Source organism: Vigna unguiculata, chromosome 2 (assembly GCF_037176805.1).
Source record: "Vigna unguiculata cultivar grain cowpea cultivar isolate G323 ecotype 2 chromosome 2, ASM3717680v1, whole genome shotgun sequence".
NCBI lineage: Eukaryota > Viridiplantae > Streptophyta > Magnoliopsida > Fabales > Fabaceae > Vigna > Vigna unguiculata.
The window spans coordinates 3,578,947-3,589,836 of NC_140793.1; the positions used below are offsets into that span (position 1 = coordinate 3,578,947).

General features: G+C 35.4%; 1 protein-coding gene across 1 annotated transcript; it reads right to left on the reverse strand.

Annotated features, from left to right (window-relative positions):
• Nucleotides 1-7,295: 7,295 nt before the first annotated feature.
• On the reverse strand, nt 7,296-8,649 carry LOC114174373 (uncharacterized). Its single transcript, XM_028059212.1, has 3 exons — nt 8,218-8,649; nt 7,612-8,047; nt 7,296-7,570 (listed from the first exon to the last, which is right to left on the reverse strand). The coding sequence occupies exons 1-3, from the start codon at nt 8,647-8,649 to the stop codon at nt 7,296-7,298; spliced, it is 1,143 nt and encodes a 380-aa protein (XP_027915013.1).
• Between the last annotated feature and the right edge of the window lie 2,241 nt (nt 8,650-10,890).

Here is a 10,890-nt window from a genome sequence, read left to right on the forward strand (position 1 = left end):
TCCTAAAAAAAAATTCAAACAAATTTAACAAAATATGGATTTTTTGGTAGTGAAATGACACTAGACAAACAAAATTTGTTCAAATGATTCGAAAAATACATGAGTAAAACTACATACTACAAATGACAATTATTTTCTAGCAGTTTGATAAAATGATGTCATATTAAGAAAAATAAAAAATTATATAGTATATCAATTATTTTAGAATTGACAGAAATATTAGTATATTCCCTAATGCATTTCTTTTTCCTCCTGTTACACTACTAACTTCTTTCTCTTCTTGTTACACCACTTCCAACTTCTTGCTCTTCCTATTTACACTACAACCGCAACAGAAGAGATGGTTTTCTTCTCCCCGTGACTACTGTAGTTACAAATGAACTGATTATCTTATCCTGTGGAAGTCATCTTCTCTTTATGTTGAAGCCATCTAATAAATTTTCCCATTTCTTATTTTTATATTATATATTTTACATTTAATCACTTTTCAGCAAAAATATTCATTTTCGGTTACATTTTCGTCAACAACGAAAGGCATCTAGAAAACAATATTTTTGTTATATTATTCCTTTCACATATGCAAAGAGAAGAGAAGGAATAAATCTGCTTATTTTTTTAGTATATCACTTCGGAATTTTACTTTGTAGAAGCATATATTGTAAGTCATGATTTTTTTTCAGATATATTTATACAATTTTCGGTTTTTCAATGAGCTTATTTTGATCTCCATTTTATATTTTGTTTGGTTTTTTTATATAATTTTTATGCTGTGATTCAAAATAATTTATACACGCTAAGGTAACATTTCAAGTCTCAATATTGTGTAATGATGCTTTTGCACATTTTTATATTAAGAAAACATATTTTTTATACGTTATGACTAGAAAAAAAAAATTCAAAGGAAAGTGGTCTTAGGATAGGACACCAATTATAGGAAAAAAAAATAGTTAATTTCATTTCTTTAATATGTATGCAAATAAATAATGTCTCTCTCTAGGAATGGCAATTCGGGGCGGGCCTAGAGATGTAAAAAAATCCGTATATGCGGGTATCCGCAGATAAAACCCGTAACGGGTAAGAAACAGATATTAAAAGTTGATACCCGTTACCCATGGGTATGAGAATTTTTGATATCCGCATGTTTATGGGGCGGGTACAAATATCATAGTATCCGTACTCGTGGATACCCGTACCCGTTAAATTTTAATTCACAAAAATACCCTTATATATATATATATATATATATATATATATATATATATATATATATATATATATATATATTAGTAAAAAACATTCTTAGTCTTTATTCAGTAATAGTGCTCAGATTCTTACCCCACATCGAAGTAGATTACTTCCAGATACAGTGGAGACATTGATGTGTCTCCAAGACTGGTTATGGACCAACATGGAAGGTAATGAAATTAACACTTTTACTTAGATATTTTAATTAAGTGATTGTTAGAAATTTTTAATGAACTTCTTATGTTTTTAGGCTCTTCTAGATTAAAATTGGACAACATGAAACTTTATACAATGTTGCAAGAGGTAGACATTGATAAAGTTAGTAATTTCTTTAATATTTCAATAAAAAATAAAGTACAATATAAATTTTTAGTGAGTTTTTATTTGTTTGTTTTTCATGAATCAATAAGAGAAAGTAAGCTTGTTGATCTAAGCACTAGTTATGATTAAATATTTGTTTTTTTAAATATTTTTGTAAATACCCGCGGGTACTCATGGATATGAAAAAAATAGGTGGTTACCCACATAATGGATATGGGTACGGGTACGAGACGAATATTTATCCAACAGGTAGCGTACGGGGGAGCTACTACCCGTACCCTACCCGCCCCGTTGACATCCCTAGGCGGACCAGATAGGTTGGCTCGCATAAAAAAATGTGGAGCAAGCTGGAATGTTAAATCCGCTAGTCCGTACAGGCCTGCATCGCATAGGTCCACAGCCTGCATGGGCTAAAGGCGAGGTGGGGCGGGCTGGAATGTTAAATCCGCTAGTCCGTACAGCCAACATATTAATACTATTTTTAAAATTATTAGTACAACTCTACAAATTTTCCTAAAGAATAAACTATATATATATAAAACGGTGGCATATGGGATTTTTTTAACGGATAGAATGGTGCTCTTTTCATCTTTTGATATAATTAAAACTAATATTATTGACGAAAGATGCTGATGGATAATCATTTATGCTACATGTCTAAAGTTATAAATTTTGACATGTGGGGAATAATTTAGTTAATATTATAAATATAACATGGAAAAGCGATATCTAATAAAACATTCCATTCGACGATTTTTACAACATTATTGTTTTTTAAGTTTATCTCTCTACTATTATCATATCATATAATAATCAGGAAATTTATCATTGTAGTTTAATTTCATTATGAAATTATAATAATCGTGCTTTTTTTAAAAAGAAAATTCAAATATCGACAAATCGTGTCAATTTGGCATGACTTTAAATGAAGAAGTCATGTCAAATTAGCAGGACTTCAAATCAAGAATTTGTGTCATGTTGAGATGGCCTCACTTCTAATAAGTTGAAGTCATGCTAACCAGGAAATCTGTGAAAAGTTAAAATTGTCACAGCTTGAGACGACTTTGATTAAGATAATCATTGATCAAAGTAAACTCATATCATATTGTGACGACTTTAATTCTAACCTGAAATGAATTGAAGTTGTGCCAAACTGTGACAACTTCAATTTTGACCTGAAATGAACTAAAGGTGTGCTATGTTGTAAAGACTTCGGTTCTGTAATGAATGAACTGAAGTCGTCCCAAGTTTTGGCGACATCTGTAATTTTGTGTACTACACCGTTTTTATACTTCTTATGTTTTTAGTTTTACATAATATAAATAAGAATATATTTTTTATTGTGTAACTAAATTCATTGAATGAATTAATGTAAATGAAGTAAGAAATAAATTTTAAATAGATAGGTAATCAAAGTAGTTTCTAAATTTGATAAATAAAAGTGGTAGTTTATATGGAAAAGCTAAATACATTGAAAATATAAACAAAGTGCATTTTAGGATGTGTCACATTGTCTCGTAAATAATTTATTTTCCCATATGTAACTAAACTATGTAGTTGTTCAAACAATGTTGAATTTTCTTTTTTATTTGCAACCTTCCTTTTTTAACTCTAAAACTAAAAATAAAAAGTATTACATGTTTATAAGTAGTTAACACAAAAGACGTCACATCTTGAGATGACTTCAGTTCATTCATTACAGAACTGAGGTCTTCACATGATACGACTTCGTTCACTTTAGTGTAATATTGAAGTCGTTGCAACATGTCACGACTTCAGTTCATTTCAGGTTAGAACTAAAATTGTCATAGCTTGGCACGACTTCAGTTTATTTTAGGTCAAAACTGAAGTCGTCACAACATGACACGATTTTATTTCGATTGGTGATTATACTTAATCAAAGTCATCTTGAGTTGTGATGACTTTAACTTTTTTCACATAAGTCATCACTATTTCGTACAACTTTAATTTATCAGAAGTAAAGTCGTCTCAACATGACACGACTTCTTATTTGAAGTTGTGCCAACTTGGCACAATTTGTCCATGTTTGATTTCTTTTAAAAGTGCATCATTATTGTAATTTTAGAACGAAATTACACTATGATGGTAAATTTCCCATAATAATCTCAAGTAAGAAACAATTTGTACAAATTATTATATGAATGGTTAAAGAAAACATTTCTTTATATTCTTACTTCTAGTTAATTTTTGAGAAAAATTTTGTTTTTGAGCACGAATCTTTTTTTATATGAATCAAATTGACGAGTTGGATTATATTCATTATGTAAAACTTATATTTAGTTTTTTTATTCATATTCAAATATTTATTAAATACCTTCTAAAAAAAATAAGCAACACATGATACCATATATTTTTTTTTCTCTTTTTGTGATTAATTATTATAATTTTTTAAGTAAGTATTTGATTTGTTTAGATTGATGTGTAATTATAGATGTTATAGACATTATGGCATTTTTTCTTTTGATTTTGTTAAATTATGAAAATTAAATTTGTCTTGGTATATATTTATGTTTAATTCAATTTTATAAAATTGGTTATCCTATAAGAGAGATTTACATTCTAATTATATATTAGGTTTAATATTTTTTGTTTCTATATTTGAGACAATGCTTTAATATTTTTTCTTTATTTATTTTATATTTAACGTGGTTCCTACATTATTTAAAAGGACTTAATGTGGACTATCTATTAGTTGTTAGAGGATGATGATATGACATATGTTAAACTCTCATTATTCATCTATGTTTTCCTTCTTCATTATCCTCTAATGATGTTAACACTAATCTAATGGAAGTAATCACATGGAGTTTTTTAAGAAAGGTATATAGGAGTCACAATGAGTAAAAAAATAAATAGATGAAAACACTAAATCATTATTTCAAATATATAGAGACCAAAAGTGCTAAGCATATATGTATAACTCAGGATCATGGTCATGTTGCGATAAATAGTCGATATAATCATAACATGCATTTAAAACTAATGATATTGTACAAATCATGAATGAGGTCATATTGCAATAGATAGTCCACATTATCACAACCTGCATTTAAATCTAATGAAAGTTAACATTAGGATATGGAAATTGAAATTAATGCAATATCCATGCCTTAAACATTCCTAAAATAAAGATAGTTTATCTGACTCGACCTAATCAAGTAAAAATTCATATGTAAATGTATATAAGGAAGATTATTTGTTAGGAAAGACATATTTTCTTTTATATAACCAGATAACATCTCTTGTTTACTAACTTAAGTGTTTGAGCCTCTTTGCAAACACCTCACCTCAATCTAGAGAAGGAGACATCGCAAACAAGAAGATAAGGAGGAAGAATCTCAAACAATGGTTAAAGAGATGACATCTCGTATAAGGAGACAAAAGAGATAATGTTTCGAACAATGAGAAGAAAGTATTGAGGTCTGATTAAAATATCTTAATCTCACATAATAACAATATATATTATAGTTTAATCTTATTTCTTATTTCTAACTAATATAAGATCATTAACACACTTTCTTACATTGGTGGTGAGTGGTATAATAATCTCAATAAACTTAATTAAAATATATTAAAAAAGACAAAAGGTATTCGTATTTTTCTCTAATGATTAAACAAAGCATTTTAAGTTGAAAAGTCATTCCAAAAGTGTGGTCTGGGTGATTTTGTTATTAAGAGTGGAAGAAAATGAATGAAAGTGAATTAAGTAAGAGAAGCTAATTCTGAGTTGAAGTGATAATAATAAAAATAAAATGAGATGCTGAGCACTTTATTCCAGTGATTCAAAAGCAGCACAAAAGGAAAAGGAACCAATAGTATTCAAACATTTACCCTAAAAGTATTGACGTGAAGGTGATGCTACATTTCACATGCAAAGGGATTCTTTGCAGCCCAACTTTCAATGATATGCAATAAATTAACTAAAACAACATTCTCTTCAATGAATTCTGTGGTTGAAAGAATATATATGTTATAGGTTCGTCACCATTTTCTTTTCTTTTCTTTTTCAATTGTTTTTCATTCTCACATGAGACAATTTTCACCTTGTTTTTTTCAATAGATTCCAGAGTTTGAAGGTGAAAAAGTATAAATTGTATCTAGTTAATCATAAATTTGAATTAATGAGTTATATATATATATATATATATATATATATATATATATATATATATATATATATATTCCGACTCATTTAACTCTGTTTAATAGTGTTTTTAAAGTTTTATTTATTTTATCTAGTTGGAAAATTAATTTTTATTAATTTGGTTGTATTTCGTGGAGTTATTGGGAGTTTTGGTATGTTTTTATCTTTTTACATCAATTATTTAGGAAACAAGTATTAACTTAGCAACAAAAGTTGTAACATCCGGTTTTCATAGTTTTTAAATTATTAAACAAAACATTTAAATTTCAATAATTCAGAAGCAGATGATGACGTAGGCCAGTATAATGTATAATACAGTCATTCTCAAAATAACCATACATACACTGATCAATACATACAGCCCATACATTACTAAAGGGGTTACAAAACACCCAGTCAGCTAAGCAAAATGAAAGGCTACAAATACTACTGGAACGTCCAATATACTCATCTCCTGTCCCTGAGGGGTGTATCCTCACCTGCACCTTTTTCTGCTCACGTCATACATTACAGACGATCATTGCAAAAATGGAAGACACACAGAACACACAACAACTAGAAGGGTAAGCTAACTTGAACCAAGAGTAAATCATGCAATTGTTACACTTAGGCAAAAAACAGAATTTATCACACAATTATCAAAATCATCCAATTAATCCCAACTATAATACCACACACCATTATAGACTCGATATCTGGATTATGTAAGTGGCATTGGAGCTCTTGGTGACTTGCACTTGAGACGGTTCCCAAACTCTGCAGAGTTTCAGACACAAGGGGTATTCACCCAACCACTCTCAAGGTAAATCCCATCACCTCTATGACGGATCGGATTCATAGACCAAGACCTCCTGCTACTCCCCCCGACGTAATCCATCATACTCTACTTGAGTCTTAATGGTTATTAGGAGCGTCAGGATGCCACCAATATGAGTCCTCATGCCTTTACATTTACTAAAACCATATTCCTTAGAATTTCCCTTGAAATTCTATCTCCAACATGTTCTCATTCATACCAATTTCACACTCAATTCCATCACACTGACCATCATGCATAAGAATTACATACAGGACTAGCCATTATCAGATTAATGCAAGTAGTACAACATCAATTAGTCAAAAACAGTAAAGGAGCTAATTTCTACAGGGAATCTCGCTTAGGCTAGACAATCTCGCCTAAGCTAGAGAGGTTGTCTCGCTTAGGCGGGTTGCTCTCGTCTGGGCGAGACCTCTTGCAGTGGCAAAAATAAAATCCTGGTTGAACAATCTTGGAGAACACTGCAACACCATGCAACTGATCCATCAAGTCGTCAATTCTTGGCAGAGGATACTTGTTCTTGATGGTTAGCTTATTCAGCTGCCTGTAATCCACACAAAGTCTAGAATTGCCGTCCTTCTTTTTAACCAGCAATAATGGCGCTCCCCAAGGCGATACACTTGGCCTGATAAATTGTTTTTCTAGCAGCTCTTCAATCTGCTTCTTCAACTTCACTAGCTCAGCAGGAGCCATTCTGTAGGGTGCTATAGACACTGGCCCTGCTCTCGGCACCAAGTCAATGGAGAACTATATCTCCCTATAAGGGGGTAGGCCAGGCACATCCTCAGGAAACACATATGAGAAATCCCCTACTATAGGCGCCTCCAAGGGTCCAATTTCAGTCTCAATGGACAACTGAGTCAGAATTAAGAAGCACTGAGTCCCTTCCTTCACTGCCTTGTCCACCTGCTGTGAGGACATCAACAGGTCTTCATCTTCCAAGCTAGGAAACAACACCTTCCTCTCGTTGCAGTCAATGAGAATGTGATTGGCAGATAGCCAATCCATCCCCAATATGACATCTAGCCCCACCAAGGGTAAACAGATGAGGTTTACCTTGTACTTGCGCCCTCAACCTCGATCTTACACCTAGCACACACGGTCGAGGTTCTGACTAACCCAGAAGCAGGTGTGGACACCACCAGGTCATACTGGAGCTCCTTCGCCGGAAGACCCAACTCCACCACTCTAGATTCTGACACAAAAGAATGTGTCGACCCCGAATCAAACAGAACATGCAAGCTCCTACCAGCTATCACACAAGACTCGATGATGAGGTTACCTGATCCCGCTACCTCGGCACCAGTGACAACGTACACCCGACCTGCCGCCTGTGGTCTCGCACCTCCCCTCGATGGCTGTGACTGAGGTTGTGGTGAAGGCCTTGACACTGTGCTCCTGTCAACTGGGCAATCCTTGATGAAGTGGCCCACCTGGCCGCATCTATGGCATGTCCTCCTATTAGAAAGCTGGGGGCAGGCACTCCTCAGATGGGCCCCCTACAATGGAAGCATTGCGGCCTAGAAGGCTGGGACTGCTGGGGCTTATGTGAGAACCTCCTGGGCCCCTGGGGCTGAGGCCTAGAGTATGGCTTCCTCCTGTCGTCGTGTCTGCTCGTGGACCTAGATGGTCCTCCCACCTTCAGCTGAGACCTCTATTGAGCTTCAACTTCAGCCTTAAGCTTCTCCATCACTCTTGCCTTCTCTACCAAGGCAGGGAATTCCTTGATAGAGAGCGGAGCCACCATGAGTTTGAGGTCACCCCTCAACCCATTCTCAAACTTTCTACACTGCCAGTCCTCTGTCATCTTCAGGGTATGAAATATGCCCAAGTGTTTAAACTTATCAGCGTACTCCGACACTGACATGTCTCCTTGCATCAGCTGCAAGAACTCAACCTCCTTCGCATACCTCACACTATCTGGGAAGTACTCTGCATAGAACTTCTTCTTAAATAGTTCCCAGGTGATGGTCTCTTGGCTGTCTTCCAACATCATCTTCATGTTGGACCACCAATGCACGGCCTCTCCAGCAAGAAGGTACTCAGTGTATGCCAGCCTGTTCTCTACAGGACATCTCTTAGCATCATAGATTCGTTCCATGCCCCGCATCAACTAATCAGCTCCATCCGAGCTAACTTTGCCATCAAAGCGGGATGGATGGTGTTGTAGAAAATCCTCCAAACTCTACTCTTGCCCCCATGGCAGTGAAGCTTGGGAAGAACCAGCGGCTGAACGATTTTCTCCTATCTGATGCAGGGCTTCCAAGTGCCTCTGCTGAGTCGCTTCTGCTGATTCACCATGTTAGCCTTCTGCTGCTGCATGGCTGCTATCATCGCCTCAATTGCTCCCACCAAATGAGGATTATTTGGGTTTGGAACAGGAGGTGGAGGAGGCCTAGGTGCCATAGCTCTGATCACACAAAGAAGGAACCATCAGATTAGTCAACAGGTACTACAACCATGCCAAACACGTTACGAGGAACACACAACAGAAACTAAGCAAGCTCACACCTACAGATCCTAAAGGAATCACTGCTCTGATACCAAAATTGTAACATCCCGTTTTCATAGTTTTTAAACTATTAAACTAAACATTTAAATTTCAATAATTCAGAAGCAGATGATGACATAGGCCAGTATAATGTATAATACAGTCATCCTCAAAATAACCATACATACACTGATCAATACATACAGCCCAAACATTACTAAAGGGGTTACAAAACACCCGGTCAGCTACGCAAAACGAAAGGCTACAAATACTACTGGAATGTCCAATATACTCATCTCCTGTCCCTGAGGGGTGTATCCTCACCTGCACCTTTTTCTGCTCACGTCATACATTACGGACGATCATTGCAAAAATGGAAGACACACAGAACACACAACAACTAGAAGGGTAAGCTAACTTGAACCAAGAGTAAATCATGCAATTGTTACACTTAGGCAGAAAACAGAATTTATCACACAATTATCAAAATCATCCAATTAATCCCAACTATAATACCACACACCATTCTAGACTCGATATCCGGATTATGTAAGTGGCATTGGAGCTCTTGGTGACTTGCACTTGAGACGGTTCCCAAACTCTGCAGAGTTTCAGGCACAAGGGGTATTCACCCAACCACTCTCAAGGTAAATCCCATCACCTCTATGACGGATCAGATTCATAGACCAGGACTTCATGCTACTCCCCCCGACGTAATCCATCATACTCTACTTGAGTCTTAATGGTTACTAGGAGCGTCAGGATGCCACCAATATAAGTCCTCTTGCCCTTACATTTACTAAAACCATATTCCTTAGAATTTCCCTTGAAATCCTATCTCCAACATGTTCTCATTCATACCAATTTCACACTCAATTCCATCACACTGACCATCATGCATAAGAATTACATACAGGACTAGCCATTATCAGATTAATGCAAGTAGTACAGCATCAATTAGTCAAAAACAGTAAAGGAGCCAATTTCTACAGGGAATCTCGCTTAGGCTAGAGAGTTTTGCCTAAGCTAGAGAGGTTGTCTCGCTTAGGCAGGCTGCTCTTACCTGGGCGAGACCTCTTGCAGTGGCAAAAATAAAATCTTGGGCGAACTCTCGCTTAGGCTAAACTGGCTCGCCTAGATGAGAAGTTATCTCGCTCAGGCGACTCCAGCTCGCCTAGGCGAGATTTCATGCAGTGATAGAGGTGATCTTCTGGTATCTTCATACCAGGAAATGTCATATGTTCTTCACATGCAGGCTCGCTCAGGATCATCCAACACCCAATTTCACACACAGGCAGTTTCAAACACGAATTGAACACACAATCGAGCAATTCAATCACTCCCGAACACAATTCATGCGAAATTTAGATTAAAGTCAGCTTCCCTTACCTTTTTGTCTAGAATTCACTTGGTGGAATCAAGCAATTTGCAAGACAGCAGAGTTTTCAGTTTAACCTAGGAGAATCCATCACCACAACATGGAGAAGGAAGAATTACACGATCAGACTCAAAATTCAGAGATTAACTAGCGAATTCTAGCTGGAATTGAACCCAATTTTTAATAGGAGACCTACCTAGGAGACTGGAAGCTGAGGGAGAAAGCCACTGCGGTTCCTATGGGTTGGTCCTTCCTGAATCTGAGTATAGAAAGGTTGAATTAGTAAGAAGTGGTAGCAGCAGAGAAGAGAGGTTGGGAGGTTGCTGGTTGTAGAGAAGTTGAGAAAGTGACAAGAAGGGAAGCAAGGCTTCTGTTTTTAGGAAATTCAGAAAAGGGATATCACAAAAGCTATTCTGAATTATAAATGAATTTCATTCTAAATATAGAAAGGTTGTTGAATACTATTGGTATTA

Excerpts from the sequence above, each read along its gene's own strand:
- LOC114174373 (XM_028059212.1), bottom strand. The coding sequence starts at position 8,649 with ATGGAACGAATCTATGATGCTAAGAGATGTCCTGTAGAGAACAGGCTG. Across the intron at positions 8,048-8,217 it reads TGGAGAAGCTTAAGGCTGAA|GGGGCCCATCTGAGGAGTGC; the intron begins GTTGAAGCTCAA and ends CTTCCATTGTAG. Across the intron at positions 7,571-7,611 it reads GATCGAGGTTGAGGGCGCAA|ATGTCATATTGGGGATGGAT; the intron begins GTACAAGGTAAA and ends TGGTGGGGCTAG.